General features: G+C 45.5%; 2 protein-coding genes and 1 long non-coding RNA gene across 4 annotated transcripts; 1 reads left to right on the top strand and 2 right to left on the bottom strand.

The window, feature by feature from the left end:
* Positions 1 to 139: 139 nt before the first annotated feature.
* Positions 140 to 6,803, top strand: LOC129585520 (thioester-containing protein 1 allele R1-like). 2 transcript variants are annotated; one of them, XM_055478231.1, is made up of 17 exons: positions 140 to 480; positions 779 to 1,012; positions 1,146 to 1,200; positions 1,330 to 1,458; positions 1,671 to 1,755; positions 1,840 to 1,924; positions 2,317 to 2,940; positions 3,014 to 3,205; positions 3,520 to 3,690; positions 3,763 to 3,837; positions 4,564 to 4,627; positions 4,728 to 4,803; positions 4,882 to 4,999; positions 5,283 to 5,738; positions 5,943 to 6,170; positions 6,312 to 6,363; positions 6,428 to 6,803. In XM_055478231.1, exons 1-14 carry the CDS (start codon positions 223 to 225, stop codon positions 5,391 to 5,393), a joined length of 2,277 nt encoding a protein of 758 aa, XP_055334206.1. In that variant the 5' UTR covers positions 140 to 222; the 3' UTR covers positions 5,394 to 5,738; positions 5,943 to 6,170; positions 6,312 to 6,363; positions 6,428 to 6,803. The 2 variants fall into 2 exon arrangements, with proteins under 2 accessions (XP_055334206.1, XP_055334207.1); XM_055478232.1 differs by lacking the exons at positions 5,943 to 6,170; positions 6,312 to 6,363; positions 6,428 to 6,803 and having other exon boundaries at positions 4,564 to 4,631; positions 4,731 to 4,803; positions 5,283 to 5,303.
* Positions 6,804 to 9,003: 2,200 nt separating this feature from the next.
* On the bottom strand, positions 9,004 to 9,789 carry LOC129585521 (uncharacterized). The gene is made up of 2 exons (XR_008690038.1): positions 9,449 to 9,789; positions 9,004 to 9,372 (listed from the first exon to the last, which is right to left on the bottom strand). It is a non-coding gene; the product is annotated as an uncharacterized LOC129585521 (long non-coding RNA).
* Positions 9,790 to 10,440: 651 nt separating this feature from the next.
* LOC129585611 (uncharacterized) lies at positions 10,441 to 12,795 on the bottom strand. Its single transcript, XM_055478361.1, has 6 exons — positions 12,682 to 12,795; positions 12,412 to 12,567; positions 11,675 to 11,898; positions 11,262 to 11,418; positions 10,920 to 11,161; positions 10,441 to 10,759 (listed from the first exon to the last, which is right to left on the bottom strand). Exons 3-6 carry the CDS (start codon positions 11,771 to 11,773, stop codon positions 10,739 to 10,741), a joined length of 519 nt encoding a protein of 172 aa, XP_055334336.1. The 5' UTR covers positions 11,774 to 11,898; positions 12,412 to 12,567; positions 12,682 to 12,795; the 3' UTR covers positions 10,441 to 10,738.
* Positions 12,796 to 15,213: the final 2,418 nt, after the last annotated feature.

The following is a 15,213-nucleotide window of genomic DNA, read 5'->3' on the forward strand; positions in this document are numbered from 1 at the left end:
ATCTGCACCTTTACCCCGGTTGGTGCGTGAAACCAACACAGCCATTTACAACTTTGTTTTTCGGTTTAATATTATAACAGTGCCGCTGTCATAAGTGTACTTGTACTCGTAGTCGTAGTCAAAGATAGCAGCAACGGAAAGCAGGCGGTAGTGCCGTGTTATGAGTGCAAGATTCAACATAGTGCTATTTTGACTGCTTCACAGTTCAAGAACAAGCTAAAAATGCCTGTACTAATGGCATTATTTGTACTGGCATTGTCGGGACTGTCGCAAGCTCAGGATGATGGCAATCATGGCGTAGTGCTGGTCTTTGGGCATCAGTTCTTTCGGGCCAACAACAATTTTGAGCTCTCTGTCAAATCATCGGCCGCCCCTCTGCTTCACGTAACAGCCAGCATTGAAAATACCGTCATACATAGCACTATATCACGAAATTCCAGCTATCTGCGACCCGACGAAACGAAGCGCTTGTGGTTACCGGTAAGGGTCAGTTTTAACAGTCCAGTTAAACGGTTTCTTTTTTGTTTTTGTTTTAACACTTCAGTGGTACTCTTTTTTAACAATCGCTTTTCTTTGAAACTGTCTGATGCTGTTTGTAGTCGCAGACAACTCCATTATTAAGGTTTTGACTCTTTTACGCAACTGAAAAAAGCTCTCAATAGTTGTTGGTTGTTGTGTTTAGGGTGCGTTGCAGCGTTGGTCAAGTGTGGACCGCTCAACAGTTTTTTGAATACACCTACGGGCAACGGTATTTTAAATACTTATCGTCGTTTTTCAGGTCGGCGAGGTGGCCCACAATGGAAAATACCAGTTGGTGGTGTCGATCACCCATAATTCGATAACGGAGAACGCGACTAGGGATTTGTTGCTTATGACGGTTCACCGTAATGTGCTTATCCAGACCGACAAACCCCAATACCGACCGGGAGATATCATTAACTATCGCGTTCTGGTTCTGGATGATAAACTACGGTTGGCTCAGGATGTTCCTTCCCTTGGTCTATATCTGCAGGTGAGCGACTAAACCTGACCAATGCCGTACTCGAGCGGTTTTATTGTAATGCGGTCCCACAAGTAGGATACTTCCTACATAACCTACCCTCGTTGAAATTCGGTGCCTCTTGATACCTACCTCCTTGTTGTAGAATCCCACAGGCGACTTTGAAGAGCACACGGACCAGACTTGGCAGTATGACGAATGTGGGTGCCACCCTTTCAGTTATAGAAGAATATGCATGCCGAGAGACTAACAAAACCGGCTACAAATGGATGCCGACTGTAATTAGGAAAACAGTATGAGGTGTTGATGTCTGATGCTTTTGTTTGCAGTTCCGGGATTTTTCAACGGGTCCTTTGGGCCGTTGCCACTCGAGCCTGAACCCGGAGAATGGGCAGTCCTTGTAGCGACGTCAGATCGTGTCAAGCTAGCCGTTAAAAGCATCATGGTTTCCGATTACGGTATAATATACGAGTTATTCGTATGAATAACATTACAGTGATTACGTTATGCGGACTTTGGTTTTTCCTCCCATGTGACTGCCGGGAAGTTCGTTTTCGCATTGTATTCTCGTATCCCAGATTATTGCGCTACTACGAGTCGGCTTTTTACTGCCGTTTGTAGTCGTGTCGTATCAAAATGACCAAACCACAAACACATCCTTTTGTTACAGAACGTCCCCGATTTGTCGTGGATGTCAGCAGTGCTTCTTACGTCATGCGAAGCGACAACAACCTGCATGTGAATATTTCGCTGAGGTAAAATCATGCAAAATACGGTTGCCTTTTCCATGCATGCCGATCTCTTTGAATGTCTCAGTTATTGCAAAGTTATTAATGCAGGGACTATTTCGGACAGCCCATCTCTGGCATCGTCGATATTAACCTGAGCACGTCAAAAACAGCAGATCGGCCATATTTACCACAGGTACGAGGCACTTTGTGTGAATTAACTGTATTTATCTGAATTTTGCAACGGTGAACAATTGCATGCAACGAAGCGCTTCGTAACCGTATTCAGATACAAAAACAAAAAATACACAAACTGGCCTCGCACCGTTCAATGATGCAGTTACATAGCCGCTCCCATGTATGCGAGAGTGATGACGTCAAACGTTGGGTGCCAGTCCTTTTCACGCTATATTAAGTACTTGGTACATGGCAGAATGTTATTGCTACGTGCCGGTAATCACTGCTCCAAAATTCAGACGGTTACGGCTGCTTCACCGAACCAATCTTTTTAAACATGACCTTTACTAATTCCTTCGAGCTGCAGCAGAATGTGTGTTTGTTTGATAATATTGAGTGCATATTTGATAGAGCGTCAATGGCACCAGTCATTTCCAACTACCCATCATTCTCGATAAGATCACGTGCGAGAATAGCGCGACCGCCGCAGACTTGCTAACTGTGAAGGTCACGGCGCAAGCGTCAACCACAACCCGCAGCCTCAGCGCTGCAATAACTGTACCCGTTTTTTGCGACCCGCTCAAACTGATCGCTTCCACTCAGTACCAAACCTTCCAACCGGGCACGCAGTTCAACGTAACAATCAAAGCCATAACGCACGACGGACAGCCGTACGTTCTCACCAGCAAAAACCCCACCCCGTGCAGCGGCCGAATGGAAATCGATGTGGAATCTAGCTTGAACGGGCAAGAATCAGACCCAGAGGAGGACGAGAATGAAGAGAACCAGCTAAAGATAGACAACGCAATAATGCTTGACAGTAATACACTGGTGGTACCAGTGACAACGCCCTCCAATGCCGGCTCAATAGAACTGAAATGCAGGGTAGCCCAGGCCATTCGGGTGTTTACCTTTAAAGAGCACAGCGGGAACTTCGCCGCCATTCGGACTGACGTGGGGCGAACGTACCGTGTAGGCGATGTCGTGGAGTTTTCACTGGAGTGTGCGCAAGGCTGCATTTCCATGGATGTTGTGGTATATTGATTATTTTTTCTCAGTGTACGATACTGACTTACTATTAGAACAGATTGGCGGAACTTTGTTGTAGGTGGTTAGCGAATCCGGAATTCTGTTTACGACAACTTACAATATGGTCAACGAGGAGAGCGGACCGTTGTCTCTGCGGGTCACAGCGGAAATGGCGCCGCTGACCCGAATTGTAGCATATCATATAGCGTCGGGATTTGTTGGCAGCGACATGGCAGAATTCCACGTTGTGCAGAATTCCGTGCTCAGAAATGTGGGTAATTATAAACAGCAGTCTAATATTGTCGAACTCGACGAAAATATTTCGGCACTGGGACACGGACTACAGCCTGTGCTGACTGTATACTTAGATTAGTATAATGCATGTTTAATAGCGACTCGGCGGTATATTTCATAATGCCTAATTTAACCCTGCATTAGCTGAAATTCCGAGACTTTACGCCTCTACCGAGTAGAAATAATTCCCTGAAAGCCATTATTGGTATCTTTCATGCGTAATGCTCCAGATTCTAGCTTCTCTTTTGTATAAATCTCGACAATTCAGCTGAGAACAACGGTTTTCTCTAGATGACCTTGACGGTCACTTCCGAGAATGCGAGCCGGAAGCATGTTCTGCCAGGACGTGGTGAGAAAATTCAAGTAGATGTATGCGCCACAAAGAACGCGCTGGTAGGCTTACTAGCAGTGGAAAAGGGCCTTCGCCAACTGGACCCGGACTTCGATAGTATTGCTAAACAGGTACCACCAGAAACTGTTCCTTTGCGGTGAGCTTAATGCTATAAAAACGATTTTTGTTGCGTATGAAACTAGATTGTGAACCAAAAACTACCGACTGACGATCTGTACGACACGGTAAATGGCGTCGCTGACCTGTCACCATTTTCAGTAAGTTGCGTTTGAGGATACTGCATGTATGAGCAGTGAAAACTGATTAACGAAGGGTGGGTCTCCAATTCGAAGCCACTCCAGTTGCGATATAGCGTACCGTATCTACAATCTGACTAACTGAGGAGGCTACGGTCTATGTTAAAAAGCCTGCGAACAGCCTTTTTTGCCCGCTGAGGCTGATTGATTAATGCAGCCTCTCTGTTGTGACTATAAATAGACCGAAGACAGAGGATTTCAGTGCTGCCAGAAAGCGCAAGCGGAATGCTGCCTCGTTGTATCGATCGATCGGCACATGTGTGTGCGAGTTGGTTAATCCGCTCGCATTCACTTACACGCGTATGAGTGTGGCTGTCTGTGCGCGTATGAGCTGTACAAACCGGTTTTCGCTGTCTTCGCTAGAACGCACACCCTAAACCCGTAGCTTCCTTTCTTGCTCGCATTGTATAGGCGTGGCCACTGCATACAACATGTATGCCTGCATACTGTGGATCTTAAAATTGATACACCCACCTCGTGTGGTTTTGAGCAACCGTACCAAAGCTAGTTTCGCTTAAATTGTGTGTACCCTAATAAGTGTAGAACCCTTGGGTTATTGTAATAACAAAACAGAAAAGTGCGGCGAAGTACATACTTACGTAGCTAGTGATCCTTGGCGCACTCATCGGATTACTTTTAATCGCAGTCCGCAGTATCAACCCACTATCATGAATTTCCCAATTTTAGAGCGCTGGTCTCGTTGCCCAGCTCTTCACTTTGGACTCTGGTGGCTGTAATCCTGCCCAAAAGCGTAAGTACGCAGCGGTACCCGACAATTTAAGTCGTACCGTGCACGATAGGTCAATTGCCTGAAATTTATTTAGGTCAATTATTTTTTTACATATTTACAGGAGAAAAAAGCACGCCGGTACAAATTTTTCGTCAAGATTTTCGCGACAGTTTCCTGTTTCGGACCGCCGTTACCAAGTACGGTGGTTCATTAATTTTACGGATCGTTTCTTGAGCCGTGCGGATGATCTGATCATGATATCAATCTCTTGTTAGTGAGCATGGAGCTTTGCGACTGCTGGAACCGATTCCAGACGATACTGCAGTATGGACGCTTAGTGCGTTCGCTGTTAGTTCCGATGAGCCATTAGCGGTTACCACAGTTCCAGCAGAGGTGAGCGATGGAAAAAAATGAAAACTAATGCAGCTTTTGGATTTATAATATAAACTTAATATACAATATTCAAAGTAACTAGCAAAAAGACGGATTTAGCGCGCCGTTTTATGGGCGTAATAAAACACAAACGTTGGGCACGCCTTCGTACGAGTAATTGGTGGTTAAGTTGCAAGGTAGCTGCATGGCGTGCATGCTCATTAAGTTTTGTGTATGACATTAAATTTTGAAAATACTGGACCATCGATCAACTGATCGAACTTTGCCGTTGCTTTTCGTATAGATCAGCGTCTTCCAAGATTTCTACATCGAAATGCACTTGCCGGTACGCTGGTCGAACACGAAGTGGTCTTCATGTCAGCCACTGTCTTCGCTATGGGTTCTGTTCCGGTGACTAATGGAGCCTGGAAATTGGTGGTGGAAATCGGGCATCCGTTCCCCGAGAATACATTCGCGTTTGACTATCAGTACGATGGAAAGAGTGCGCGCTCGTACCAGTTCCGCTTCGGTCCCTACAATGCCGGCATACAAACCGTCACAGCTTCGCTGCTGAGAGGCAACGAAGTGGTTGACCGGCTACGGAAGAACATCATCGTCATCCAAAGCGGCGTTAGCGTGATCAATACAACGGAAATATATTTGCTCGATAGTTCTACCGGCTTCACCGTAGCCTTACCGTTGGTGTCGTACAGTGAATCCGTTGCAGAAGACTCGCAAAGCTGCAGTTTACAGATGTTCAGTAAGACCTCAATTAAAGTACTTGCGAGCTACTAATTGTAGTTAAATGTTAAAGGTCACAAGCTGTGTCCTGTGTAGCACATCCTGCAGATTATCGGTGCTCGTTTTATTAGGTTTTTAAAATGAACCAGCTAAGTATAATTACTGCAGTCACGATTATCTAATTGGACCATTTTTCCTATTCACACAAATGCGTGCCCTGCAGGTGATTCGTGGGGATCGCTAGCGCAACAAGTGGTCGCACCAGACAATGTTAAAGACTACGATCGTATAGTGAAGTACCGAACATGCAACCGCAAATCCTGCGAGCAAACGGTCGCCTGGCTGCTGTCCATTGGCTACCTACGACAGCATCTCCTGCGGATTCAGTCGAGCGGAAGTCAGGGCGGGCTACAACCGTTGCTCGAGCAGCTTTCCCATAATATAACAGACTGTACGTGTTCTTTGCTAAGCATCATAAAACGTTTTTCATTGATCGTAATTTTAACAGTTCTTGAAGTGCTAGTATTATATTTTTCCCGTATGACCTTTGTGTCATAATCTCACATACACTGAGAACTTGCTGCTGTTTCAGTGCGGAAGAAAGCGTTACGGCGATTTCTGAATACAAAAGACGGTTCATACAAGTACGTAGACGCAGATAACCGTGCGAGTACATCAATAAAACGTCCTGATACATGGTCATTTCAGCCTTCTGGGAAGCCGGTCTGTACCAGGTTCGACTTGGTTAACCGCGGCAGCGATTCGCGCGCAGCTGTTAACAAGCGATATCGTTCCCGTCAACGCAGCGGCGCTACTGCAGTCCGTGACCTTTCTGGACAGCCGGTTTGATGCCGACCGCGATGAGTTTGTAGAACGCGGCACCGTCTCGGACATTGCCCAACAAGGTGGCGCCGGGAGTGGCGTCGGCCTAACTGCTTTTGTTTTATTGGCGTACGCCCAAGCTGCACAGTTGACTCCTGCTGCACGCACAGGCTGCATTAGAACGCCGGCTTCCCACCTTGAACAACGCCTTCGAAGTGGCGATTACGTGTTTCGCTCTACGGAAAGTAGGCAGTGTGGCGTTTGCCCAATGTGCGGAAATGCTGATGGCTCTGAGCCAGTACGCCCCGGGAGTACGGTACTGGCGTGCTCCAAAGGTCAAGCACGGGAAATTATCGTTTGATATCGATGTGGAGACGACTGCGTACGCGCTGCTGGCTTTGAATAATTTCTCCATTGCCACGGATGTCGGACCGATTGTTAATTGGTTGACATCACGTCGCAGTCCCCGCGATATCTTCCAAGCGGTACAGGTATGCGGTACCAACATCGCCTTTTTACTTTCCGTTTGCTTTTTAGCAAAGTTTCTAATAACATGATCAGTCGCGGACGCTCAGACTTGCGTCCTTCGTAAATCATATTGTTAACAACTCAAAAAGCTCGTATTTGCAAGTTTCGGTCACAAGTTTCAGGGCGCCCAGAATTAACTGACCTTTATTAAAACCGGCTGTTTATGTTCAGTGTGTTGTGTTTCCGTTGCAGAATGATATTATATCGTTGTTTGCCATAAGCGAAGTCGCTCTGGATTTCGTCCACGAGAGCAAACCGTGCCAGATGCAGGTGACCTTTGAGAGCGGCCAGACACAGACGGTCCGTGTAGATCCCGACCAGATTGCACCACAGTTCCTCAGTGTGCCGTTGCCGGCCAGTACGGTGGCGCTGAGTACGGCGGGACCAGGCAGGTGCCGAGCGATTGTGGCTTGTCGGTACAATAGAGACCGCAATGTGGGTGCAATAACCGCGACTACAGACACGCCGCTGGGATCGGAACGAAAGAGGCACAGTGTTAGACGCGAAACGAACTGGAATGTCAATGTGACAAGGAAGCTCGTCACATGTGACAAGGATGCCAAACAAGTCACCTTGGAGCTATGTCTCACGTAAGTTAAGGGAAGTGGCCCGCTACATGTTGCCAAGTTTGGGTACATACACGAAAACTTCCACTATCGCGCACTCCCAAACACTTTTTTGCATCGTTTTGTGGCATTCTGACGCCAAAATGATTTGCATACGTTGGTGTGAAAACCATTTGTGCGCGTAACATCCATTTGGAAAGTTGTGGGCGAAATAAGATTCCGAAAAGTTTGAATGCAAGGTGAACAAAAGGTTACACTAAGAACCGATCTTTTCAAATTTGGCAGAAAAAGGCGCATAAAGCTTAAGATCGTTTTGACACGGAACTAAAATTCTAACAATAGGTTTACAATATGTATATTCCGGTAAATGGTAATGATAAATCACCAAACTAAATCAAAAAAGAAGCAGAACTTGCCTAATTCACGAAGGTAAAAACAAGTGCAATCCAGGTGGCTGCTGAAAAATTCATTTAAAACGCTAGGAGCCCAACTGGTTGGTATAGCCAATTAATCAAGGCCGTCTTTCAATTCCGTTAAACGGTGACTTTGTGTGTTTCTTTTTTTGCTAAAATCGCTTTATTCGTTTTAGCTCGGATCAGAATCCCGAGAACGACGTTGTGGACGCAAAGGTCACGGCCCTCAGCTGCTACGTCTTTGATGACGAAGATTCGGGATTGGAGAACGTTGTAATAGACCAGGTGAGTCGTTTTAGGCATGTAATGTTCTCGATTTGGCAAAATTAAATACGTAGATCTGAGCCGGTGATTGTAGAGGTTTTTCGATATTTGTATATTATTATAATTGACTGTATGATGGAGTACATCCTCATGATCCTCTGTATAATTACTTCATCACTACGAGTTCTCGGCTAACTGTCTACCGCAATGCTCATGTATTGCGAATTTCTTAGTGGGATATACGCAACACGTCCTGCACCAAGTTCCTCATGCGGAAACAGACGTGCAAACCGGAAGTCGCAGCAGCCCGGCCTATACAGTTGCGCCGCTCAGCTGCGCGCTCCACGGATCCGGAAATTGATATCAGTTATTCCTTGAGCGATGCAAGCGACACTGATGGCAGTACCAAATAAACGGCGGAAGATAATTTTTCAGTAAATCAAGCATTTATTTTATCAAGATCTGTTGCATCTGCTGTGGACAAAACTGCCGATGAAACTGCCAAACCCTTTTATTCGCAAATCGTAACACGCAGCATCGTTTATTGCTTAAAAAAGTAAAGTCAGATAAATAGACATCTGCATAATTATGAACCAGCATCTGTAATCTACGAGTATTTTGTTATGTGACTTGCGCAAGCGATAGCGCTGCAACTTTGCAGCTGCAACACAAAATTCCTTTTACGAGGATATTGGTGATATTGGTTATTTAATTTGTTTTGCGGCTTTTTCTACCCTCGGACGGCGGTCGATCAATTTCCCAAGCAAGTACAGAAAACACGAATGTTTCGGCAAACACGAGTCGCGAAATACAGTACGACACACGTTATTAGGTGAGCGACGTTAATAAGCGTCGGTTCACTAAGACATACCGAAAGAAATCACGCAGTGCTCGTAGCATATAAATATATACAGTTACGCAGAGTAGGTGACCAATCATACGACACGGTTGTCCATAAGGGTTTTCTTTGACATCAACGCTTAACGGCACCGACAGTCTGGTGACGGGGGTTCGCAGGTCGCCGGCTTCCCGTCATCACACATGATTTGGGAGCACCAAACTATGTCAATGGAAAAATGAATTAGCACTAAACGGATCGTATGAAAATAAGGAAACTGACAGTGCCGCCCACTTACCCATGCACAACTCCCATACCGATTGCCCATTGCTCAGGCTTGGAACCAGTGCCACGGCGAAAATGCACAAAAGAATCCACTTCCACCAGAGTAGTGTTGCCTTCATTTTTCGATAGGTAGTGTTGCCGTTTCGAATATCGTCCGGAAATACCTACACGGTGCTTTTCAACAGTTCTTCAAAAGTAACAACGGAAACCGTCGAAATTATGGCAACCATATGGTTTGCAGAAGTATTCGCAATAAACAGAAGATTTAATGTTAATTACGCATTATATATACAAAATATCAGCTGACAGCTGCATTCGTTTATTCCTTCCTACCCTAGCTAATTTATCCTGCATCTGTTGTCTCTATGTGTGAAGTCGGTAACCAACTGAATAATCAGCACTTCCGGACTAGATTACCAGTCATTTCCGGGAGAAGATTTACGAGGCATGGTTTCGAGATAGCGGAATATTACGACAATCGGACATCCACTGCTTTCCGCATATTAACAAGTGTCATCCAAGTGCCCGCTGCCGACTATTGTCTGTGCTCTTGTAAACAGGAAGTGTGTTAGGTTTTGCCTAGATTTCTTGGAACTGTCTTCATGACAGGCTTCTACAACTGCATGCCCGCATTCGCATTGGTTGTGTGACTCAAACAAACAGACAATATGTTTAATAAACAAAGGTAGACCAGAAGACATCTAATAAAGCGAACAACTTTGATGTATTTTACTATGTGTTTAAATACAATCAATGTTATCCATGTTATTTTCATTATGTGGTTATGGAAGTGAAAGCAGGTGGTATGCAACACATCAAATTTATAAAGTACAGATACGAAGCTTCGTAATGATTTCGCCGTGCTGTTAAAGTTTCTTTTTAACCAGTTGTTGCTATATTTTTGCTCAGTGACTACGTACATTGCGACACAACAGATCATGACACCGTACACTGCACGTACTATCAATAATCAGTTTTGATTTTTCGCTTGCAACTTCAGCTGTTCATTTTTTTGTACAAACATGCGTCTTCATTCGTTTAGGGTTGACCAATTTGGTGCATTTGCGACACGGGACAGAAGCTATCTGACTATGCACGGAACTCGCACAGTGCGACTTCAGGTTCGCTTTCGTTCTGAAAGATTTTCCGCACTTTTCACAGACAGAATCACTGCTCTTAGAGAGCACCGGAAGGGGAGGAGGGAGGTCACCAAAAGAGACAGGTACCGAATTCCCCGGAATGTCCTTTTCGATGGGCATCGGCATTCTGGTACAGTTTTTAGCGTTGCCGTGTTTGCCGCGCGTCAGCTTTCCTGCGTTCTCTTCTGCGAAAAGAAATTTAAACCGGCTCATTATGCAATCACTACCCATCCAATTAATTAGCAATCAATTCAACTAGATTTGATAGAAGTATAGAAGAAAAATAAGTACAACACCGATGGGGACATTAAAAAAGCCAACGAAATTATTCTTTTTAACCGTGACCTGCATCGGATTCGTTGGAATCATCGCTCGGCGCCCCACAATTCTCCCGATAATAACGATCGGTAGCGATGGCAACCGGAGGCTCGGGGGGAATTCGGGATAAGCTGGAAGAACGGTTGTCGGCGTGTGCTGCACTGCACCATCGGGAGAACTGACTGAATCGTGGTTTGACGGCCTTCGACGCAATCGTTTTGTGGGCGACACAGAACGCATCTGTGACACGGATCCTGCAGCACGTTTCTCTACAAACAGAAATTTACAATATCGGAAGCCCTGCCGCAAAGTCAACAGCAAAACTTAGCCTTTCATTTCGAAATAAACCAGTATACGCCCCTGGCTTACCTGTCTTTTCATAACTCCTTTCCTGACTGAGATTGTCGATAATTCTGGCATAATCAACCGAATAACCTATCTTCAATTCCCCATGTTCAGCAATTGCTCGCGTTGTGACTAAGATTACGCTGCTACTGCAGTCGGCTGACTGATCATTTCTTTCGGCCTAAATAACAAAATCTACATCGTTTACGATCAAATTGCTAGATGATCCAAAACGAAATGTATAAAAGAAGGAAATCAAACAAAAATTCTACAGCAATCGGAACTCAAATCCCTCTAATCAGTTATGTAAAATCACGTTGTTCATTTACAAAAAAATCTTATGATAGTCACAGTTAAGGGAAAAAATTGAGGGACAAAATCAGTTCAAATTCAGCCAGAGTTATAACGGTATGCCCGAGATTTTTCCGGAGCTGTACCTCGTAAACGACCACATTCTGTTCTTCCGGGGTCACTGCAAACCTAACGAACTTCATCCAATTGGACGTGTCGTTGCTGTCCAGCTGGAAATAGCGCATCGAACTTTTCCCGGCACTTCCACATACAAAGTCGAACTGCGCTGGTTTTGTGTCGGAAACGGATCCCACTAACGGGCCGAATATCGTGTTGGAGGAAAGAGAGGACCGGGCGAACACGGCTCTTTCTAAACATATAATGACTCGAATGACACGCCTGCAAATACAAAGCGACAGCGACTCGTGGCTGACAAGCTCTGAAACTTTTTGCGAGTCACTAACTCGCAATGGGCAAAAACTATACTTCAAGTACATAAAATTCACCTCAGTTTCGGCGTAGCGGATGACTACAGTTAGTAACAATTTCAAACGAGAATTATTATTCCTGAGTACTGATTTTGACTTTTGAGTACTGATTCGTGCAATCAGTAATACTGGCAATTAATAATTTAATATGCTGTTGATAGGAGCATGCTATTCATATCCACTTCCAAATTTTTCATGAAATTTTTTGTATAAGAAACTTACAACTGCTGGTGATACCAGGTTGTTACAGTATGTTGCACATTTGATAATTCCCAGAAATTTTTGTGGCGAAAATAAAATCAGATAGACGAAACGTGCTCGTATGAAGCATGATTTAAAACAATCATATTAACAATACGGCAAGGTCGATAAATAAGTGCATGATGGGATTTTACCACTGTGTGACGAAGGCGACCATGACAAATCCGGGCAGTCCAGATAGAGAACGTCCGGGAGGCTGGCGACAGCGTAGGGAATGACGGGTTTATCAGCGCCTGATTTAGCATGCTGCAAGCACGGCCCCTCCAGAAATGTTCCGCAATCGTCGCAATCTGCAACAACAGCCAATTCCGCTTTATTTCCGTTTTGTAGCTCACTAGCTGTGATCTCTTAACTTCGGGCTTACAAATTCGAGATAGCGGCTCACAATCCCGCCGTGAACACACCGTGATACAGCAGTCTTTTCCTGCAATTCCCGACAACTGTCAACTGCTGCTCGCAATCCAAATATAAAAGCGAGCTGTACTGTTCCGGCAGAGTCTTGCGACAGTTTTGCAAAATCCCGCTCTAATCTGTCGACATTTCCATCCCCGCCAGCATAGCGTTGTTGTAGCGTACAATGGCGTTTTCGTAAGCGCTTCAGTTGACATCGTAACTTGTAAGTTGTTGCACGCGCCTTTCGTAAACGAGAACCGGTACGGGCTAAAACCGGATCCGGATAAACGGTCGAAGGGAGAACGACGCCCGGGACATCAGCATTCCCGCATGCTTTGACTGGATATGGGACCGTGTTAGAGCGGCGACGAAACGATCGAATCCGGCTACATTTTTTCCGCAGTTTAGCCTTGACATAACGCAGCTCTTGCTCGAGTTTATCGTTCAAGTGAGACAGGCAGAGAATCTGATTTTCGCGGCTGGATTTTTCTGCTGTCGTCTCAGAGCGTAAAACCATTGAAGGACCTACAATAACCTTTCCCAGTGTTTTGTAGACTTACTGAGCGAAAAGGCTTACCATTGGGCAGATTTACAATGGGAAACGATTGTAATTCCGGATCGGTGTGCTCTACAATCGGCTGTGTTTGGTTTTGTCTCGGGTGGTGTAATCGGCCAACGCTTTGCAATGCCATTCCGGTTACGGGTCTAAGCAGGGCGCAATCCGAGGGAAACCGAGAAACGGCTGAAAAAGGCACCGATGGGGGAATCGAACCCCGTCTAATGATAGATCAATGTGATCTATATACGGCAACCAGAACAGAACTGATTCCGCGTAGTGAGCAATGCTACCTGTATTGCGAACAGCGAAATAACACGCGATGCCGCGTAGCTAATTGCTAACTTTTAAAATTGAAAGTCTGGACTGCAGAAAATCAACACTGATCGGCGCAGCTCGATCGTAAATCGTAGGCCTTGTCCCGAATTCAAAGCGAATCTCGCTATGGTACGGTTGCTCAACCCCACGAGGTGGCTGTATGCAGTGGCCACGCCTACAGATACGGTACGCGAAGCCACCTCGCGAGGTGGAGTTGCTGTAACGCAACGAGATTCGCTTCGAATTCGGGACGAGGCCGTAGAGCCAAATCCACACTGTGCAGCACGTGCACTATGCCGCGCCCACTAACAAACGCAAGCCAATCGTAAGCGAGACACAACACAGACACATAATCCGATGGCGTAGCGCCTAGCGCCACAGGCGTGAACGCTAGTGATCCCTCGCCTCACATGCCTCTGGGGGGGATGCCGAGCTCCGTTGAGGCTCAACACTCTCCAGAATCCACGAAAAGACGACGGTCGCCGGTGTCTGTGCGTGCTCAAAAACATCAAACTCTCTTAATCCATTTTATCACATCAATTCCGTAAAGCACAATTTGATTAACACGATGTGAATAAAGAGATCCATTTATAAAAAATACTATCAAATCAACAGTTAAACAGATCAACAGAAGTATTAATCAAAATGTAGACTAGGATCCTCCATTTCTGACTCGTAAAGGTCACAGGTCCTGTCCACCGTTTTCCGCACTTTGGCCCATTCCGCTCCGTTAAGCAATCCTGCGCATACGTAATGCGACTTTTTCATCACAATCCGCTTGAGAATCAGGTGCGTATCAAGTACGACTTAGGAATACTGCTTCATTCTTTTAAATAAGGTGCGTATCAATTGTACGACTTAAAAATGAGATCCATAAAGTCACGGAGGGACGTCATGCAGACAAGCGTAGTTCGCTTCCTCCCTGGTAAAGGTCATCGCCAGTGCAGCGTTACATCTCGACCATTCTGAAAGGTCATCTTGGGAGGCCTCTTGGCAACATTCAGTGCATTCCCATTGTGGTTGCACTCTACGCGGATCCTCGTAGTAGCCGTGTCCGCAACTCCCAATTCGTTCTTCTGGAGTTAATGTCCTATTTGACTGGGTGACCTTTCCATTGTCTTTTTCCATTTGATCTCTTTGTTCCTGTTCAATTGAAACTACGCTCCCCTCATCGGAGGATATTTCGATAGCCTCTGGTTCTTTGTTGGATCGGTGACCTTTCAACTGTTCAATGGCCTTGTTGCGGATTTCGCTCGCAAACATCTGTTCCTCTTCAACTGTTTGTTTTAACGGAATGCGTGACCTTTCATTCTTTTTGTCTTTCCAGATTTTAGTCATCTTTATTCCCAGTGCCTCTGGTACTGGGATAGGCTTTGCCCACTCCAATCCAGGCACGAGCGATTGTTTCGCTGCAGCTACCGCTTCTTTCTCTATCGCAGCTATCTCTTCAAGCGTTGGTGACGTTTTGTCATTGGTAGCATTGGTAGCAGATCGTGGTTCGAAAAAATTCGAAGTACGCTCTGGTGCTGGTGACCTTTGATTTCCTTTTTCCAGTGCCTCTGGTACTGGGATAACTTTTTCTTCATTCCCTTTTCCTTTTGTCTTTTCCGGTGCCTCTGGTACTGTGGTAATTTCAGTTTGTTGCACTTTCATTTCGTTCTGCTGCACT

This window comes from Paramacrobiotus metropolitanus, unplaced genomic scaffold, assembly GCF_019649055.1.
Source record: "Paramacrobiotus metropolitanus isolate TYO unplaced genomic scaffold, Prichtersi_v1.0 Parri_scaffold0000017, whole genome shotgun sequence".
In the NCBI taxonomy this organism is placed as follows: domain Eukaryota; kingdom Metazoa; phylum Tardigrada; class Eutardigrada; order Parachela; family Macrobiotidae; genus Paramacrobiotus; species Paramacrobiotus metropolitanus.

What these genes read in the sequence shown, in the direction of transcription:
- LOC129585520 (XM_055478231.1), top strand. Translation starts at nt 223, where the DNA reads ATGCCTGTACTAATGGCATTATTTGTACTGGCATTGTCGGGACTGTCG. An exon ending in CATGTGAATATTTCGCTGAG is followed by an intron (nt 1,756 to 1,839) that starts GTAAAATCATGC and finishes TTATTAATGCAG; the next exon opens with GGACTATTTCGGACAGCCCA. An exon ending in TTTCGGACCGCCGTTACCAA is followed by an intron (nt 4,804 to 4,881) that starts GTACGGTGGTTC and finishes ATCTCTTGTTAG; the next exon opens with TGAGCATGGAGCTTTGCGAC.
- LOC129585611 (XM_055478361.1), bottom strand. Translation starts at nt 11,773, where the DNA reads ATGCGCTATTTCCAGCTGGACAGCAACGACACGTCCAATTGGATGAAG. An exon ending in AGAATGTGGTCGTTTACGAG is followed by an intron (nt 11,419 to 11,674) that starts GTACAGCTCCGG and finishes TTTGTTATTTAG; the next exon opens with GCCGAAAGAAATGATCAGTC. An exon ending in TTCCAACGAATCCGATGCAG is followed by an intron (nt 10,760 to 10,919) that starts GTCACGGTTAAA and finishes TTCTTTTCGCAG; the next exon opens with AAGAGAACGCAGGAAAGCTG.